At 39.5% G+C, this 21,140-nt stretch overlaps 1 protein-coding gene and 1 non-coding gene across 2 annotated transcripts; one reads left to right on the top strand and one right to left on the bottom strand.

The window, feature by feature from the left end:
• The first annotated feature begins 5,948 nt into the window (after window positions 1–5,948).
• Window positions 5,949–17,970, top strand: LOC133059158 (placental prolactin-related protein 4-like). Its single transcript, XM_061146191.1, has 5 exons — window positions 5,949–6,123; window positions 12,737–12,918; window positions 15,109–15,216; window positions 16,975–17,154; window positions 17,776–17,970. The coding sequence occupies exons 1-5, from the start codon at window positions 5,949–5,951 to the stop codon at window positions 17,968–17,970; spliced, it is 840 nt and encodes a 279-aa protein (XP_061002174.1).
• Window positions 10,632–10,742, bottom strand: LOC133060017 (U6 spliceosomal RNA). The gene has a single exon (XR_009693686.1). It is a non-coding gene; the product is annotated as a U6 spliceosomal RNA (small nuclear RNA).
• Window positions 17,971–21,140: the final 3,170 nt, after the last annotated feature.

The raw sequence follows: 21,140 nt of genomic DNA, 5'->3' as shown, positions 1-21,140 counted from the left end.
TGATAGTCTGAGTTTCTACTGAAACCAGAGTAGTTTGAACCTCAACTTGGAGCCCCGGATATGGGGGCAATGTAGGAGGACAGGGGGCAGCTGAAGGTTTCACACCCAAATCTACACCCTTAGGACATAAGTCTGGCATATTTCACAGAGAGAAAAAGGGCAACACATATGCTACTTCTACCCATTTCCCTTGTTTTTTACAGAACCGGTCTAATTGTAAAACAGCATTATACTTAAGAGACCCTCCAACCGTTTGCCGTCCTCCAGTGGGTACCGCGGCCATGCAGTATCACATAGGAAGACCAGGTGTGTCTTCTTTAAGCCCTGGGGATCAATTCTATCCCAGTTTTCCAGGATACAGTTCAACAGAGTGAGGCTGGAATGGTTAGGTCCCATCTGTAAGAGAGAAAAAAAGCGACCAGCGCCACTTTTTCTACCGGAGGCGTCCCTCCCTGCTCTAGATGGGGGTGTAGACAGACTTTACACCAAAATCTTTTCCTTCCTGGTCGGACTTAGTCTGTCCCTTACCGACTCAGGCGTCACACTCGTCCCTCCCGGTTCCACCACCGAGACGGGGTTGGGATGCACCAGGGGTAGACCTGATGGCATCCCTGACTGACGTCCAGCCCTTCACCTCGGTTGCCTCTGATGCCACCCGGGGTGCAATCACAGTAACCTTCCGGAATGCCTCCCAAGCTAAGACCTCTGGGGGACACATTCGTCACCTGAGTGCCTGTGCACGACCCGGAGTATATTCCTGACCACAGTAAGACCAATACAAACATGAAACCGAGATGTTCCTTCTAAGCGTCACCACACCGGTATAAGAGCCTCCTCTGGTCCACTAAGAGCCAGTGTTACCAAAGGAAAATAACCATTGCAGTTCCAATCCGAGTAACCTTTAACCTCAGAGATGCTCTGGGAGTTAGAGCTCCATCTAGCTTCCGAACTTTCCATGCCTAGCAAAGCTAGGCGCTTCCTGACTACCAATCCAAGTTTGAGACCTAGGCCACAGTACAGTATCAACATAGATCACAAGCCCCTTGAAAGCCTATGATCCGATAGATTAGGTTAGTACTTCTAGTTCCCAAGGAGTTATGAAATGGTCAAAGAGACCGAAAAGTTTGACTGAGAAAGGAGAGGTCGGTCCACACACTTTGCCCATTTCTGGTCTGTTCTAGAAGGAGACATTGGTTGCCTCTTGACATTGGCAGGTCGGTATAAACCTCTGACATGTTTCTGCCATAAGCCTTATGAGGTCACCACGGAACTGCAGAGCAGGGCTCCTCACTTGCTTCACGCAGGGCGTTTCATTCATTCACACAAGCACACCGTAGAGTTAGTAAAGTACAGTGGAAAACGTGTTCGCTAGGAGAACAAAGAACTAGAGCTCCAAGCATCCTTACCTTGTCCTGAAGGATCCCGGACAAGGCCCCAAGATGAAAGGTTGTTGCTGAACGATGAGATGCGGGATTCTTGGCCTCCGGAGGAGATGAATTCAATCCAGGGCCAGAGACCAGACTGGATCGCTCAGAGCTTTTGTGTAATAAAGTTTTATTAAAGTATAAAGCAGATAGAGAAAGCTTCTGACATAGGCATCAGAAGGGGGCAAAAGAGTACCCCTTTGCTAGTATTAGCGATAGAGTTATATACTCTCCAATGAATCCAAAGAATGTCTGGAGGTTGTAAAGACCACACCAGACCTACTCCCATAATTTACATTTTAAGATAACAGAGTTGGCCAGAAGGTTTAATCCAAAGATTGTCCTCAGGCAGGATACATCCTTGTAAAGACCAGACCTACTCCCATAATTTATGTTTTAAGATAACAGAATTAGCCAGAGGGTTTAATCCAAAGACTGTCCTCAGGCAGGATACGTTATTGTTATATAGTCACTCACAATCTGAGTAAGTGGGTTGGGCCATTTGGCAGAACCAACTTGAAGATAGAGTCATAGCTGAAGACAACATTTCCATAAGAAAAAGAAGTATTGATTAACTCAAGGTTTGAGAGTGGTTAGCTTCAGGTGAAACCAGGTGTCATGGCAACACAGCACTTTAAGAGAAACCTCCTTTTAAATTTGTATAGAGAAGAAAAAATATCGCTGGTTTGTTTCCTCCTGCTGCTTAAGAGAGATGAAAATGTCTGGCACTTGCAGCCTCTTTCCTCCGTTTGGAGACCCCTGGTCTTCCTGCCTGTTACACTTTCAGTTGTATTTGTTGTACTTTTGATTTGCATTCCCTGATAATGACGTTGAGCATCTTGGCATATGCTTCTTGGTCATTACATATGTCTTATTTAGGGGGAAATTTGTCTATTCTGTAAAAAATAGCATGCATTTTTTATACTGTATTTGAATATATAAAACTCAGTTACCTAACCACACACAAAAAAATTACAGAAATACAAATAATCCCATTTACAATTGCATAAAAAAATAAAATACTTGAAATAAATTTAAGCAAGGTGCTGAAAGTCTATGTATGAAAACATTCAAGACACTCATGAAAGAAATGTTTAAAAGACACAAAAGGAAAATATTTAATATTTATGTGACTCGAAAAATTAACAGTTAATACATCCATACTACCCAAAGCTATCTACATATTCACTGCAGTCTCTTTCAAAATTCTGAGGCATTTTTCACAAAAAAGAAAAAAAATTCTTGTATAAGACTGTTGTTCAGTTTCCAGGTCGTGTCTGACTCTTGGTGACTCCAGGGACTGCAGTATGCCAGACTTCCCTGTCCATTACCATCTCCTAGAACTTGCCCAAGTTCATGCCCATTGAATTGGTGATGCCAGCCAATCATCTCATCCACTGTCAGCCTCTTTTTCTTCTGCCTTCATTCCTTCCCAGCATCAGGATCTTTCCAATGAGTCAGTTGTTCACATTAGGGGGTCAACGTATTGGAGCTACAGCTTCAGCATCAGTCCTTCCAAAGAGTATTTGGGGTTGATTTCCTTTAAGGTTCACTGGTTTGATCTCCTTGCTGTCCAAAGGACTTTCAAGAGTCTTCTACAGCATCACAGTTCAAAAACATCAATTCTTCACACTGTGCATTCTTTATTGTCTGTCCAGCTCTTACATGCATACATGACTACTGGAAAGAGCATAGCCTTGACTATACAGACCTCTGTCGGCAAAGTGAGGTTTTTGCTTTTAAAACACTGTCTAGCCTTGTCATAGTTTTCCTGCCAAGAAGGAATCATTTTCTAATTTCATGACTGCAGTCACCATCCACAGTGATTTTAGAGCCCAAGAAGAGGAAATCTGTCACTGCTTCCACCTTTCCCCCTTCTATTTGCCATGGAAGTGGTGGGACCAGATGCCATGATCTTAGCTTTTTTGATATTGAGTTTTAAGCCAGTTTTTTCACTCTCTTCTTTCACCCTCATCAAGAGGCTCTTTAAATCGTCTTCACTTTCTGCCATTAGAGTGGTATCATTCACATATCTGAGGTTGTTGTTACTTCTCTCGGCAATCTTTATTCCAGCCTTTAGGACTCATCTAGTCCAGCATTTCGCATGTGCTCTGCATATAAGCTAAATCAGCAGGGTGACAATATACAGCATTGATGGACTCCTTCACCAATTTAGAACCAGTTTATCATTCTTCGTCTGCTTCTAACTGTTGCTTTTTGAACTGCATACAGGTTTCTCAGAAGAAAGGTAAGTTTGGTCTTGTATTCCCATCTCCTTAAGAGTTTTCCACTTTGTTGTGATCCACACAGTTTGGTGAGGTCAATGAAGTAGATATTTTTCTGGAATTCCCTTGCTTTTTCTATGTTCCAGCAAATGTTGGCAATTTGATCTCTGGTTCCTCTGCCTTTGCTAAACCGAGCTTGAACATCTGGAATTTCTATGTTCACATAATGCTGAAGCCTAGGCTGGAGGATTTTGAGCATAAAGTTACTAGCATGGGAGATGAGTGCAACTGTTCAGTGGCTTGAACATTCTTTAATACTGCCCTTCTTAGGAACTGGGATGAGGACTGACCATTTCAAGTCCTCTGGTCACTGCTGGGTTTTCCAAATTTTCTGACATATTGAGTGAAGCACTTTAATACCATCATCTTTTAGGATTTTAAATAGCTTTGCTGGCATTCTATCACCTCCACTAGCTTTATGGGCAGCAGTGCTTTTTAAGACCCACTGGACTTCACATTCCAGAATGTCTGGCTCTGAGTGAGAAAATACACCATTGTGATTATCAAGGTCATTAAGATATTTTTTTGTATAGTTCTTCTGTGTACCTTTTCAATCTCTTCATTTATTCAGCTGTATTAAATCACCAAACACCAAAGAGTCAGAGTGATCTTGAGAAATAAGAACAAAGTTCAAGACTAGGGTTGCTGATTTTAAATTGTATTAGAAAGCTATAGTAATCAAAACAGAATGATTTGCTTCTGGCAGAAAAACAGATACATAGATCAACAAAGCAGAACGGTGAAGCCAGATAGAAAGGCACACCCATATATTGTTGGTTAGCTTATGAAAAAGGAGCCAAGACTATCCAGTGGGGAAAGGACAAGCTCTTCAAAAATGGTACTGGGAAAACTTGATAGTGCTACGAAAAAACGAAACTGTGCCCCTGTGTTTTACCATACGCAAAAATCAATTAAAAAGGGATTAAAAAGTTGAACATAAGACTTTAAGCTATTAAACTCCTAGAAGAAGGCATTGAGATAATCTTCCTGCCATTGGTCTTTGCAATGAGTTTTTGTGTTTCACACCAAAAGCAAAGCAACAACTCCAAAAACAAACCAGTGGGACCACATCTAACTCCAAAGGAATATCAGCAAAATCAAATGGCAACTTACAGATTGACAGAAAATATTTCCAACTCAAATATTTGATAAGGGCTTAATATCCAAAAATACATGAGACATACAACTCATGGGCAAAAAACACCAAATAATCCAAAATTTTAATGGAGCCTAAGAAAAATAAGAGTTTCAATAAATCTGAAGATTAGACTGTAGATGAGAGACACAGCAAGGTTTTCCTTCTAGAAAAACAAAAGCTTGTGCCTTCCTGGCATTAATTTCTTCATCTTCACTCACTTGCTTGACAATTACAGTTCATAGTGTACATTCTTCAGTCAATAGCAATACCCCACACTGAGCTATAATATGTATTAAGAACAGCCCCACTGGGAGAAAAAAACTAATATTTGCATACTTATTAATGAGCATAGCAAAAGGAAGGGAATTTCCAGAGTTTACCATCCATTGTTTTCTATATTTCATTTCAAAATTCAGTCATCTAGTAAGGAAAATGAGTTAAGAGACCTCAATAATATATAGATAGAAAATCAGTTTTAAATGGGAGCATTCATGGATTATAATTTTGAGGTAATTTATTATTGTTGTTGTAACTGTATCCCTTTTGATTCTCTACTGCATCAGGTTAATAATTTATTATATATATTAATACCAACATAGGGACATCTACTGATAAATTTATAGTGAGTAGAGAAAGACAGAATATATTGGGCAAGAAGTGAAAGTATGGGAAGTCAGCAATGGTAGCAAAGTAAAGGGGAATATTGCCTTGAGAGGAAGGAAGGTTCTCAAAGTTTCTTGAAACACCAACAACAAATCAGATGTGAGGAATTAGTTTAATTTGTAAACCAGAAACTCTACCAGAAGACATTTATGTTCACCCGTGGCGGATTCATGTCAATGTATGGCAAAACCACTACAATATTGCAAAGTTTAGCCTTCAATTAAAATAAATAAATCTATAAAAAAAATCAAGATGCTAAAAACCAAATTTTAGACAGAGAAAAGGGTAGGGTATATAGACATTCAAAACTCTCCATTGCTTAGTGCATCAGGCACTCAAGGAACACCCTCACTGAAGTCTTTCTCTATAGCTCAACCTACAGGTACCAGCATGGAGAAAGAGATAGCTCTACTCCACAGGCAGTTGAACCCTACTTTTATGGCCTCATGGCTTTCCTTAAGAAGCATTCAATGCAGCAGATTTCCTCCATCCCATCCCATCTGGCTGTTTCCCCACAGTCAACAGGAGTCTCCACCCTGGGATCATTCTGCAATCCCCATGGCTCCAGCTCCCAGCTTCCATGGACACCAGTGGACTTACAACCCTGTCCAAGGTATGAAAGGCTGCAGCATGGCTTGTCTATGTGGTTCTCACTCCTTTCAGATGGTCACAGGTTAGTTAGTTCACTCCCAAACAGCTTCAAATGACTCCCCCCATTTCAGTGGACGGCCATGGACTCGGGGATCTCTCCCCTGCACTTCAGCTCCCTCAGCCCCAGGTGCAGGCTGGTCCCACGTGCTCTCCTCCTTCTTTCCCCTTCCTCCTTGCCCCTTCTTTCCTTTCTCCTACCGAGTTCTGTGTGGATCCAGACATTCTTTCTCAGTAGTCAGGGAGTCCTGCCAGTATTCACCTGGTCTTCTGTGAGAACTGCTGTGTCTTTAGACGTTCTTGATGCATCGGTGAAGAGAGGTGTACCCCACTTCTACATATCCCTCCGTCATCTTGTCCATCCCCATTTGTGCATGTATTAGAAACAAGCTTCCCTTTCTATTAAGTAACATTGCCATCACCACACATGTTTAACTTTTGCTTTTTGAGGAGTACACAGGTAAGTTCCACTCTCTTCAGTTGAGTCAGTCATTCAGTCTTGTCCGACTCTTTGAGACCCCATGGACTGCAGCACGCCAGGCTTCCCTGCCCATCCCTGACTCCCAGAGCTTACCTAAGCTCTGTCCATCAAATCAGTGATGCCACTCGATGATGTCCAGTCTCTCTGACAATTTCAAAAATACAACACAATCTTATTAGTTACAGTAACCATGTTATAGATTAGATCTTCAGTTCAGTTCAGTTGCTCAGTCATGTCCAATTCTTTGTGACCTTATGGACTGCAGCAACACAGGCTTCCTTATCCATAACCAACTCCCAGAGCTTGTTCAAACCCATGATTAGATCTCATGATTAGATCATGAAGCTCAAAGTTAGATCCTTGACCTTATTAATTTTTTACATATGAAAATATATAACCTTTAAAAATCTCTCCCTATTTCCCCTACCATCCAGTCTTTGGCAATCATTTTTCTACTCTGAGTTCCATCCGTTTTTTTTTTTTTTTTTTTTTTTTTTGAGATTCCTTATAATTGAGCTCATATGGTATTTGTCTTCCTGACTTAGTTCACTTAGCGTAATGCCCTCCAGTTACATCCATGTTGCCACAAATGGAAGGATTTCTTTCTTTTTCTAGTGGCTAAATAATATTTACCTATATATGTCACATCACATTGTTTTAATCTATTCACCTGTTGGAAGATACTCAGGTTGTGTCTATACCAAGGCTACTGTGAAAAATGCTGCAATGACCATGGGAATACAGATCTCTCTTTGAGACAATGATTTCATTTCCTTTGACTATATATCCAGAAGCGGGATAATGAATCACATAACAGTTCTCCTTTAAATTTCTTGAGGAACCTCCACAGTATTTTTCCATGCACCAGTATACATCCCTACCAACAGTGCATAAGCACTCCTTTTTCTCCTCATCCTCAATAATATTTGTCATTTCTTACTTTTTTGGTACTAGCCATTCAAACAGGTATGAGGTGATAGCTCTTGTGCTTTTGATCTGCATTTCCTTTGATTATCAGTGATGCTGAGAATCTTGTCATGTACTTCTTGATCATCTGTATGTCTTATTTGTGGGAAAATGTCTATTCTTTAAAGATGTAGCATACATTATGTTTACTATACTCCAATATATGAAACTCAGTTGCCTACCTGTATATCAACAACTCTCAGAAAGTGGAATAAAGAAAACAATCCCATTTACTATTGCATCAGAAAAAGATAAAACACTTAGAAATAAATGTAAGCAAGGTGTTGAAAGATTTTATACAAAACCTTTAAGACAATGACAAGAGAAATTTAAAAAGCATTAAAGATATGTAAAGTTATGTTGTCTTTTTAATGTGATTCTTGAGGTAGGATTTGTGTTGCTATAACCTTCCCTCTTAGAACTGCTTTTGTTGCATCCTATAGGTTTTAGATCATCATGTTCTCATTGTTCTTTGTTTCTAGGAATGTTTTGATTTCCCTTATTTCTTCAGTAACCTGTTTATTATTTAGAAATGTGTTGCTGAATCTCCATGTATTTGTGTTTTTTAAAGTTTTGTTTTTTTTTCCCCCATATAATCGATATCTAGTGTCATATTGTTGTGGTCAGAGAAAATGCTTGATATAATTTCAATTTCTTTAAATTTACTGAGGTTTGATTTGTGACCCAAGATGAGGAAAATGTTCCATGTGCAATTGAGAAGAAAGTATATTCTTCTGCATTTGGACGGAATGTGCTGAGGATATCAATTAGGTCTGTTTGCTCTAATAGTTCCTTTTAGGCTTATGTTTCCTTATTAATATTCTGTTTTGAAGATCTGTCCTTTGGTAGAGGTGGAGTGTTAACACCTACTATTATTGTATTACTGTCAATTTCCCATTTTGTGTCAGTTAGTGTTTACCTTATGTATTGAGGTGCTCCTATGTTGGGTACATAAATATTTAAATTGTTATGCCTTTTTCTTGGACTGATCCCTTAATCATTTGGTAGTGTCCTTCTTTATCTCTTATAATAGCTTTTATTTCAAGGTCTGTTTTTTCTGATATGAGAATTGCCGATCCAGCTTTCTTTTAAATTCCATTTGCATGGAATATCTTTATCCATCCTCTCACTTTCAGTCTGTATGTGTCTCTAGGACTGCAGTGGGTCTCTTGTAGACAGCATATATATGGGTCTTGTTTTTGTATCCATTCATCCGGTCTGTGTCTTTTGGTAATAATGGGAGAATATAATAGCAAATAAAACAACTGATAAAGGATTGCTTTACAAAATACAAGCAGCTCAAATAAATCAGTCAACAAAAGCAAAGGGAAGAGCTGAAAAAATAAACTAGTGGGACCACATCAAACTCAATACCTTGTGCATAGTAAAAGAAGCCATCAATAAAATTAAATGACAACCTATGGAATGAAAAAAAAAATTTCAAATCACATATTTGGTAAGGGCTTCATATCCAAGTATATATAAGTGACTCATGCAATTCAGTAGGAAAGAAAATCAAACAAGCCAAATTATTAAAGTAGCAAAGGAAGAGTAAGTGCTTTGAAAAATCTGAAGATTAGACCAAAAACAGACACGGTAAGTTTTTCTTTCCAAAACAGAAGCCTATGTCTTCCTGACATTTCTTTCTTTGTCTCCAATCACCTGATTGGTGATTGCAGTTCACAGTATACATCCTTCACTCAATAGTAATCACCCTACATTGAGTTATATGTGCTAAGAATAGCCCTACTAACTATAAAAAACTAATAATTACACACTTAATCTTGAGGCATCTAAAAATCCAAGGTTTAAAGTTTTCAGAATTTTCCACTCCATTGTTTTCTGCAATCTATTTCAAAATTTAAACACCTAGTAAGGAAAAATGAGTAGAGGACCTCAATAATACATAGATAGAAAGACATTTAAAACTGGGAGCATTACTGGATTATAATTTTGGGGGATGCATTATTACTAATACTATTAATTGTTTTCCCTTTTTAGTCTCTGTTATACTAGGTTGATATTTATTTAAAATAGTAATACCAACGTAGAAACACTTAGTACTCAAGTGACAGTAGATTGAGAAAGACAAATCTTATGAGACAAGAACTAAAATCACAGAAAATTAGCAATGGTATCAAAAGAAGGGGCAGTATTGCCTAGAAAGAAAGCAGAGTTCTCTAATTTTTGGAGACAACACAAACAAGCCAGATGGGAGCCAACCAGCTTAAGCTGTATACCAGAAACTGCATCAGAAAGAAAGTGAAGTTCATAAAAATATGCTGATGTTAAAAGCCAAAATCCAGACAATAAGAGAATAGGGTAGGGTATATTGAAGATACTGAAAACTACTTGGAGATGTAGACAAGGAAGCAAATACACTAATGAGCATCAGAAAAATCAAAGCACAAAAGAGTCTGAAAAGTAAATCGTAAAGAGACTAGGTAGTCTGATCAAAAGAATAAGAGGATCAAATTAGACAACCAAAATAGAAAGACTTGTGCACATGATAGAACCAGAGAAAGCTCAGGAAAGAAAGTTTCGGACCTAGTGGACCACAAACAGAAGCCTCCAGCATCAGGAACAGAAACCCTGGGCAGGACTCATGACTGTGTGCTTCTGGGAACGGCCTCAGTTTCAAAGTTGGGGCACTACACCACCTAAAGGCGAACGCAGACAAGGCTTATAGCTTACTGTGACACTGAGCCACAGATAATAGTGTTTGTTAGTTGACTTTTCTCATTCACCTATAAAGTTAATGAATCACTAACCAATGATAATTGACACCATCAGTTTCCAGTCAGATCCTCTTTAGTCATACAATGGATATCTGAACCTGTTATATGATCCCCAATAACAGTTTTAATAATTAAATTTATTGATGTTTAATTGAAGGTAATTGCTTTACAATACTGTACTGCTTTCGGCCAAACACCATGAATCAGCCATAGGTTTACTTATGTCCCCTTGCTCTTGAACTTCCTTCCCACCTTCCTTCACATCCTGCCTCTCAAAGCTGTTATAGAAAAAACATGCAATGCCTCACAAATTAGTATGTCATCCTTGGTCAGGGGCCATTCTAATCTTCTCAGTATTATTCCAATTTTTTAATATATATGCTACCAAAGTAAACACACAAATCACATTTTAACACAGAAAGAAATCATATAGTTAGTCATTGACCAATAAATGATCAATTACTTTAGGAATTAGGGTATTCAGATATGTTTACTGCCCTTAACAGAATTGAATTTCATAAGGTCCAAAGTTCCATGTAGGAATTAAGTGTATATTTATGCATAATACATGTAAACATGCACAGAAATATATGCGCACAAATACGTCTATGTTATGCAAGCTATTATTCTCCTTGCCTGTCACAATAAGCTCTTCAGTTGATGAGAGAGATGGACCCAAATCTCTCCAACTTATATGTCTTCGTTTTGAGAACCAGTTCTTTGATTTTCATCACCTAATTTTAAATAACCATTTTATTCTTAGATACCATGCCCCCTCAAACTAACTAAGAGCAGAGAAAAGCTCGTAAATGCTGATATCTTATCCTTAATTAAATTACCACTCTTCTGGTAAATGGGAAAAAGAATCATGTTCAGATCTCATTCAGGAGGATAAAATTCCTGTTTTATCAGTTCTCTTGTCCAAACTCAGTTTTCCTCACTTCAGTCTTAAATTCTGCTTACTTACAAAGGACGGACAGAAAAAGTAATATTAAAATCACACTTGCAAGAGTCTATGATTTTATGCTTCTGTTGGCCAAAGGTAGGGCCAGGAATAATTTCTGAAATATTAAAATACATCATGGAAGCCTGAAGGTCTAGTTCTACTATCAAAGAGGGGATTCTGGGAGATGGTTCAAAACCTAAGCCCCATGGATTGTCAGGATGTGCTCCTGACCAGACAGATGGATTTTCTCCCTAAAATATCACAGTCGGGAAAGGCCAGGCTGTGTCCGCAGAGCCAGTGACGGGGTGCTGGGTGCTGAGAGGCAAGATTCTTGGATGACCATCTGGAGATTTACCTGCCATTTTCTTGAAGAAACAAATGTAATGAGAAGATTAAAGATGCATAAGAGTAGAAGAGCTGTCAAGGTGCCTAGAAGCAAGGCTAGCCAGGAGAACCAGGCCCCCACACTGATAATTGTCAAAGACTTTAAGAGTGAGTGTTTTATAGACAGAGCAGAACAAATGGATAAAACCAATGTTCTAGGGTCATTGCTGTTTTGCAGTCAAAGACAAAATATTTCTCGCTTTAAGCTGAGTCATCACAGCTCCTGATGTGGTCCTGGTTACACACACACAGACCGGGAGCCCACAGGCATGTGTGATGTGACATCAGGAAGTGCACAGATGACTGTATTGGTGCCCAGTCTCCTTCATCTGCTAATAATGGGACCTGGGGAAAGTTACTTGCCCTCTCCAGGTCATCGCATCTTCATTAACATAACTTGATAATCATAGTGAAGATGAAGGCTATCTCACAGGGTTACTGTGAAACACAACTTTTAAGATGTTTTAAAGCTTCTGGGAAAGTATCAAAGACATGCATGCGGTTACGAAGGTGAGTTAGCAGATCCAAGGTACAGTGTCCTTTTTCTCTTAGTATTCTCTCTGTACTCAATAGTAGTGATCTGTCAGTCATGTGTTTACTCTTACCCCAGCATGATGGTAAACCACACAGATCAACTGTACACTTCTTGTCATTTCAGTGTCTAAAATTCAAGCATTAGTCAATGTAGAGTGAAAAAATTACAAACTCCTAGAGGGCCTCTCTGCTGAGAGCCTGCAGAGTCCCAACATTAAACTGTCTTAAAAGAATGGCCTAAACACTCTGGCTCAGAATTAAGTTCCAAATGTTTGCAGAGCACACAAGTACCTCTGGGAGCAATACAAAAATGCAGGGAGTAACCTACTTCTCCAACTATCTATCTGTGCAAATATCATCATCCATCTAAATTCACACAGAAGGCACTCCTTCTTCCCCATCTCAGCTACTACAGCACCAACTCCTGCTCAGAGCAACAGGGAAAGAGAAGGCTTCCCTCCACAGGATGGATTTGATAACCTCAGGTGACTAGATTATCTCAGAATGGCTCATGTTTTTATTTTAGCAGGGTCCTGCCTGCTCCTGCTGCTGGTCATGTCAAATCTGCTCCTGTGCCAAGGCAGCCCATGCCCGGACCTCTGTCCTGAGGGGGATGAACTCTGCCGGACTGCCCTTAGGGATCTGTTTATCCGTGCCACCATCCTGTCCAACGACATGTATAACCATTCTGCGAAAATGTTCGATGACTTTGTAAGTACTGTGGTGGTCGTGGTTTAGTTGTTAAGTCATGTCTGCCTTTGCAACCCCATGGATTTTAGGTCGACAAGCCCCCAAAAGGAACCTTGGTGTAAGTAACTGGGCTATACTGTCTTTAAACAAGAGGGCTGCATCAACCAAACTTCAAATAACACTCTCTAGGTCAAAGAAGCCATCAGCTGAGAAGATGTGGAAATCGAAGAAAACCAGTTTTGTGAAATCTCAAAGATTCCTAAGAAGTGCAATAACTTTTTCAATTTCCTTCATTCATTTTCTTTTTTAAATTTCCAAAATAAATGATTTTGTATTTGTCAGCTAGGAATGCCATAAAAGAATACAATAGACTCAGTGGAATAAACACCAGAAATTTATTTCCTCACAGCTCTGGGGGCTAGAAGTCCCAAATCAGGGCACCAGTAAGGTGAGTCTCTGCTGAGAACTCTTTCTTCCCAGGATGGCTTCTCCGTGTGTCCTCACACAGGGTGGGGGTGGGAAAGACGGACAGAGGAAAGGACACACAGACACAGAGACAGAAGAGAAAATTCTCTGGTGTGTCGCTTCATGGAGACAGTAAACCTATTGGATGAGTGTTCCACCCTAAGAGCTCATTTAACCTTAATGGGCTTTGCTGGTGGCTCAGATGGTAAAGAATCTGCCTGCAGTGGGAGAGACCTGGGTTCTACCCCTGGGTCTGGAAGATTCCCTCGAGAAGGGAAAAGGAAGCCCCTCCAGTATTGTTGCCTGAGAAATCTCATGGACAGAGGAGTCTGGTGGGCTACAGTCCATGGGGTCCCAAAAAGTTGGAACCCTTTTAAAAACACAGTACTTTGGCAGTTCGGGCTCTAACACATGAATTTGAAGAACACACATTCAGTCCATAATACTACCTGACATAACGCACTTTTAGGTGGGGCTAGTGAAAAGGAAGCATGTTGAATTTCTGGCCCTTCAGTGTCTCTCTGGGCTTTCTTCTCCAGGCTCAGAGTAAATAGCCAATAAATGAGAACTGCTCTGCAGTGAACTAGGTGGATGGAACATGTTAAACAAAGCTGAATCCCGGTCACAAAAATGAATGCTGGTAGTTTTTTTTAATGCTACAAGTTATTGTTTTAAGATTTGCAGTGAATAGGTTTCAAGCTACAATAGAAGCAGAGTTTACAATTGGAAACAACTATTCTCTTTCTGATGAAGGTATTTGAAAGTTGTATGTTAGTTCTTTTAGGTCAATAAAGGAACAGCCAGTAGAACAGACAGCTAATAAAAGTCAGTGCTAAAGGTTTCTATTAAATTCACACAGTTCTTTTTACTCATTAGTTTTTGTTTCATCCTTCATTTTTGACCATCCATTTTTTCCCCCAACTCTTCCAAGTAATCTCTTTAAATATTCATAACTTTTGCTAAAGATTATTTTTTCTCTATCAATCAATGTGTTAGCTAGATTTTTCTATTCTTATTATTCTCAGTCCATTGCTTGGTATTTCCTATAACTTTATGCTATGTTTTTCTGTTGTACCATTTTGTCACCATAAACAACATTGTATTCTGCACCTGGGATGAACACTAAGCTAATTGTTGTGCAGATTCAGAGATAAGTCAAAGTCATTATCATATAACTCCTTATAAGGGAATATTTTGGCTCTACCCCACAGTAAACAAGAGGTTAAATGGTTAAATATAGGTGCATGCATGCATTCTAAGTCACTTCAATTGTGTCCACCTCCTCGCAACTCTACTGACTGTAGCCCAACAGGCTCCTCTGTCCATAGGATTCCCCAGGCAAGAATACTGGAGTGTGTTGCTGTACCCTCTTGCAAGGGATGCTCCTCACCAGGGATCAAACCTGAGTCTTCTTATATCTCCTGCATTGGCAGGAATGTTCTTTACCACTACCGTCACCTGGGAAGCACCAAATATTGATACATATGTAGTATATTTGGTCCAAATACTAAAAAATTTTTTTAAAAAGATACTATAACAGAGAAGGGAAAGGGTAGAACTTACAAAAGTTAGATGTAAAATTATTTTTATAGAGAAAATGTATAGAAAAAGTAGGAAAACAATGACTTTCAAATTTTGTGATGCCCCCTTAAAAAAATTATACATCTATCAACATGTTAATGTTCTGGTAATGGGTTCATCTGGTGAATGCGCAAAAACCCTAAGTAATTGTCTGGTCAATTTCAGGATTTAAGATATGCCCAGGGCAAACCGTATCATATCAATGCCTCCAACAACTGCCACACCAATACCCTCCATCTCCCTGAAGCTAAAGAACATGCCCAACTCATGAACGTGAGTCTTTTACTGGGGTTTTTCACTGGATCAAATGAGACAGAATGTAGGTACCAGGCTTCAGATTATTAGAGGTAATCGTAACTGAACATGAAGAAAAAGTGAAGCCTGTAAGCAATTAATGAGAAATTATATTATGCAGTTGATGAAGCATGAGCGAAATCAAGGGATGACTAAAGATCTGTAGTGGCAAAATGAACAGATCTATAAATTGTCCATGCAGACAAGTTTAGTTCAACCAGTGCATTAGACATAGGATTGCAGCTATGATTCTGTACAAAAACAGGAAATGAATGGGAACTTCCATGTGTAAAATAAAAGATTGCAAAATTCATGAATATGTAAGAAATGCACCCCAGTTTTGAGTACTCCCTGTTACTAGTGACTCCTACACGGAGTCCTATTCTGCACCACTCGAGCCAGCGCGTCTGCCTTTCTAGGTTCTCCTGATTCTGCTTCTACTTCTCTGACACCTCCTCATTCATCATTCTCAATGACTCCTCTGTCATCTTTTATTCTTAATTTGTAAGTCTCCCCCAGAATGGCCTATATAACATTGCCTTGCTTCTCATGGTCGCAACGATTCCCTCTGTTCTGAGACAACACAGTTTACATATCAAGCCTCAGTCATTTATGGCAGCTCCAAATTTTCACCATTATAATCTCTCCTTTCTGATTTCCTGCAGTATCTTTGTCCTAACATTATTTAAAACATTTTCACATGCATTCCCCCTTAAAATACTATCTTCTCTCTCTACAACTTTCTTAATGATACCAGCATTCTTTTCCTCTGTTTAGCTCATTAATAATGAGGATAATCGAGTAAAGTAAAAAGGTCAAAGAGGAAGAAGAGGAGGGATTTTTTTTGGGGGGGTGATTTTTCAATAAGCTTAAATTTAAAGTTTATTGAGAGTTACTACATGGACATACATTTTGCTAAGCACATTATGTGCTCCTATTCAGTTCTCTGTTTTTTACCACTAAAACAGTTCATGGATGTAAAGAAATAAGGCATATTAACTAGAGATCTTCAGCCCCCAGGATTTTCATGCTCAATTCTGCTAGTATTAGTGAACTAGGTGGGAAAACTCTCCATTGTGAATCCCACTGATGCTGTTACTAAAGACAACGCTGTGCCATTTTCTGCCTGGACACATGTCAACAAGACAGACTCTTCTGATACCAGCATGGGGGCTGGTGTTGGGATCAACTGAGGAAAGAAAGCCTGTTTAGGAATGTCATGTCTTCTTCATTGTCTCTTTGTTGTAACATCATAAAACAAATTACCAATTGAAAATCAATATGAATGACTCATCTGATTCTTTAATATGAAAGAATCACTTGGTGACAATGATGTGGACACAGGTAGAATGCCTCCTTCCTGGGTCAGGTGTTACAGGCACATACTGACTTGCCATAACTACTTAGCTTTCTCTCACGCAAATATACAAACATAAAAGAACTCACCGAGTGGGTGGTACAAATTCATAGGAAAAAAGATAATTCTTCATGTTATAAATTAGAGCTTATCAGAAGTATTAGTTAGTAAAATAACCTAGGTTTTTAATAATTCAGTGACGTGTGAACTAATAGCTTACATTTTATAACTTTGCAACTTTTACTACCTTCAAAAATCTCTGCATACACATAGGAATAACCAAGAGTTCTTTAGGTCAGTTGCTCTGAGCAAAGATCACATGTTACCAAAACCACTGAATTATGATTATTTTAATGAGACTGCTTCTTATGGTTGCTTAGAATAAAGGCCTTATTACGTGGATACTCATGTTACTGTACTCCTGGGGTAAACCTCTGTATGAGCTAGTCACGGAGCTGCGGAGTATGAAAGAAGTCTCAGATGCTATCCTATCAAGCGCCAGAGAAAATGTGAGAAAAGTAAAAGAACTTCAAGCACTCATAGAGAGGCCATTCAGCCAGGTGAGCATCCTGCAGAAGGCTTTCTTGCTTTGCTCATGAATGAAAGAGGTAACCTCTGTAATGCATAAGGAGTTTTGAAATATCTCATTTTGTTAGAAGATTCATGTCTTCTATATGCTAGACTGCTACTACATAAAGCAGGAGCCCAGTCATCCATAGTGATGGAGTCTACTGTAAAGGAATCAGATTTCACTGCAATTTTTGACATGTGCAGCCTTCCCTGCATTGCACACGATTCCACCAAAAGCTTGCTCTTCCTGGGTACAGGTGGTTGAAATATTTTCAAGAGTAAGAGAACTAGAGAACAGAATTTCCAGTATCAGCATTTTCCTCAAAGTATCCCAGGACATCTGCTCTTGAAGTTCCACGTGTCTTTCTCTGTTCTCCTGAAATCAAAGGATGAGAGAGGGAAGGAAGAAAAGAGAAAGTTAAAACTAAACTTGAGTTATGTTTCTACATTTTATATTCCTAATTGTTTTCTTACAGGCTAGGTCCAAATCCATATCTAGAGACTTTTAGCTTCGTATATCTTCCCCAAATCTTAATTTGATTATTAGAAGGAACAAAGATAAGCAAATATTAATAAAATGCATAAGAAGTCATTATTTTTTGGGTATTCAGGTTATTTCTAGAGCCAGGAGGAAGATGTTCTACGCTCGCATTTACTGGTTTGGACTCCGATCCCTGAAGTCGAGCAATGAAGAAAGGCGTCATTCTGCATTTTTTAACTTGTTTCACTGCCTGCGCAGGGATTCACGTACACTTGACCTTTACACCAAGCTACTGGCATGCCGACAGCTCTACAAGAAGTGTTAAATCCACATCCATGCCATCCAGTTCTGAGATGGTCATAATGATCTATCCCATAGCAACCTTCTTTGAAATTTACAGCTTTTTAATGCATGCTCTGTGAAATGGGTCTCCTCTTAAAAATATAAACACAGACTCTGTAGAGATGTCAAAATCTAAGGGGGCAATTTGGCAACATTTCATATTTTCATTTAATAGAAAATCAAAAGAAAATCCACCCCTAGAATTGAGAGAATGAAACTCCTATTAAAATTAGTCACAAATAACAGAAGCTGGCATTACAAACAAGACCATTAAGAGATTACTTAAGAATCACAGCCAATTATTCTGGGTCAAGTTATGAGAATCAAAGTATTAGACAATTGTTCATGGTTCTGGTCATGCTACCAAGAAGACTGAACCCTCAAGATTCTTTATGAAAGCCAGCCGTGAACTGTTCGCCCACTGTCACAGTGTTACACCAGACAGGATCGCACCTTCGTACAAATAGCATAAGGTTTACTGAACTGTCTGAAGATTGTTAGGATGTTGTCTTAGACCTTCTGGGTTGCTATAACAAAATATCACAGACTTATAAACAATGGAAATGGATTTCCACAGCGTGGTCATGCAGGGTCCTTTCTGGTCACACACTTCTTATTGTATCCTCAAACGGGGGAAGGGCTCGGGAGCTCTGTGTGTCTCTTTTACATAAAAGAACTCATCTCATTGAAGTGGCTCCATACTTATAACTCCATCACCTCACAAAGGCTCCTCAGATGGATGCTATAACCATGGGAATCAGGATTTCATCATATGAAATTTCTGGGGGACACAGAGGTTGAGACCATAGCAGATACAAGCATGAACTGGCTCCATCCTCCTCCAGTGGCTGTCTTCACCCACATTCCACTGCATCCTCATTTTCTGCATCACCTTGCAACCATTCCATACATTCTGTCACTCTGGGTTTCACAAGACCAGGTCAGTCAAGTATCAACTCCATCTCACAATCAGCCTATTCAACGTTTCCCTCTCCCCTGCTGAGGCACAGGGGACCTACCAGGAAGCATCGATGTGTCCATTTCTGCAAGGTTCCTTCTCTCTCCCTCTCTGGATCTTCATTCCTTGGGCCATGGTGGAACAGGGTAGATGGTAACGAAATGGGAAAGTTCTGACATCACTGACTTACATGGTGCTCTTGTAGCCTTCTCTTGGTCCAGACGGACTGATCTGAAGTTCCCCCTGACTGACAAGTGTTTCTCTTGTGGGGTGTCCTTGTGATTATCCAGGACATTCACAAGTTGAGGATCCCCAACGCCATAAATTCCTTTTTAATCAGGGGAACTGTTCTGGTTCCCACAGCTCACCACCCGCAGTCATCACCACAGCCTCTCTGTTTCCCTCACTCTGCAAGCACCATCTGAAGAAAATTAAGTAGCCCACAGTCAGCTGCCTACTAGCTGACCAACAGGAAACCCATGTATTATAAACACTCTGAACCATTTAATGGCAGAAATACTGGTGTGCATCTGTCTCCTGTCTGGGGCCTCTGGACAATTGTCCAACTGGTCATATAGACACCGAGGAGATCAGAAAGCTGGATTCAAAAACACATTTATCTGAGAAGTGAGATACCATTCTCTCTTCCTTTTAGAGTAACTATTCCAGTCAGTAATTATTTGGCCTTACAAACATGACCTAGTAGGTCCCTGAATTATAAAATCCTCCAAATAGACTGAGTCTCTACTGAGACTGGAGCAGTGTGACTGGATTAGGGTTGCTCAGCTTGTTCAACAGCCTCCAGACAACCTGGGATGAGGGCCAATCTTTTGACTGGCTCTCCTAAGAAGTCAGTGATTTTGCTGGGCTGGTTGTGCAGCATCTTTAGGGCTTTAGCCATAATTCCTGGTAAACACAAATTGGGAAATCAAAAGGTAGAAGGGAAAGGGGGATAAATAAGAGAGAAGGAAGAGAAAGACAGAAGGAAGGAAAAGCAACAACCGGAAAGTGACTCAAGGACTTGGGTAGTAAAGGATGAAATGCTGTTAGAACTTTTTAAGAACCCAAATATATATGCTTTTTTTTTAATATACTAAGACTAAATATCTCATATTCCTTTTTATTTCCTATTTCTCATCTATCCTCTTATTTCTTAAATAGTCTTTTATATTAGGAGTATTCTTTTATTGTTACTAAAGGTCATAGTTCTAGAGATGAACAAAGCTTGGCAACTCTTCAGGGCAGAATGTAGCCAAATTATCTTCTTTTAGGCAAAGACACCTTTCACCCACATACAGGAACACTGTCAAGCAAAACCAGCCTCTTCCCCCATAGTCAGGGTTATTCTTGTCTGAGTCCTGCCCCTGCCTCTACCTAGGATGACCCAAACCTTTCTGAACATGACAGAATACTCTGCCCCAAAGCAATCTATCAATCCCTCCTTTGGCTCCATCATGCATGTAAAGTGTCAGCTTTCTTGTATTTTCACTTTCTTCTTTCAAAAGATAAAAGACCATGAAAAAATCCGTAAGCACTTTCTAAGTCATTTACTGCCCAAAACATCTAATTCTTTTGTGTTACTTGCTTACGTTTCTTTCCTTCAGTGTCTAGATATTTCCAGCAGAGAGGATGGTATTTATTAGAGGGAAAAATTGACAATAAGGGGGACAGTGCAATTAGAGGAAATGTACACTCACCTTAGACCACACATATCTTCATGTCTTTGATTCATAAAATTTATTTCAAGCATGAATTTAGGACTTTACATCAAGAACAGAGGTGGTGACATTGAGAATGCTCTCCTTGCTTGACAGTGACATATAATGTGAATACTGTAGATTTCAGACAATACTGAACAGAGTCATAGATATTCTATAGAGTCAGTCAGGCATAGTCAAGGAGGGGATATTTGGACAGGATTTAACAATCACGCCCTTGCCATCTAGAAAATGTTGATTTTCCCCTCTTTTGCAGATTTCCATGTAAGATTAATTTGAAGAAATGGCCCTGCCATATCAGGAATAGTAGCAGTGGTTACCGAAGGAAAACAAACAAATGAAGAACCTTTGAATTTCGCTGACCTTATAGATTAGTAAGTCACATATCACGGACACAGTGAGGAGTTAAACTGAGGTTTGAAGAAGTCTCTGTTTTCCAGAAGCAGGTCCTCAACTTGTGGAGAAGGAGAGGGTGAT

Source organism: Dama dama, chromosome 7 (assembly GCF_033118175.1).
Source record: "Dama dama isolate Ldn47 chromosome 7, ASM3311817v1, whole genome shotgun sequence".
Taxonomy (NCBI): domain Eukaryota; kingdom Metazoa; phylum Chordata; class Mammalia; order Artiodactyla; family Cervidae; genus Dama; species Dama dama.
The sequence above is the reverse complement of the archived record's forward strand: the minus strand, read 5'-3'. Positions and strand labels throughout refer to the sequence as shown.

Bases quoted from the DNA above. Each gene is read 5' to 3' on its own strand.
- LOC133059158 (XM_061146191.1), top strand. From the start codon at position 5,949: ATGGCCTCATGGCTTTCCTTAAGAAGCATTCAATGCAGCAGATTTCCT. The intron at 6,124-12,736 runs GTATGAAAGGCT...TTATTTTAGCAG, and splicing joins GACTTACAACCCTGTCCAAG to GGTCCTGCCTGCTCCTGCTG. The intron at 15,217-16,974 runs GTGAGTCTTTTA...ATGGTTGCTTAG, and splicing joins AACATGCCCAACTCATGAAC to AATAAAGGCCTTATTACGTG.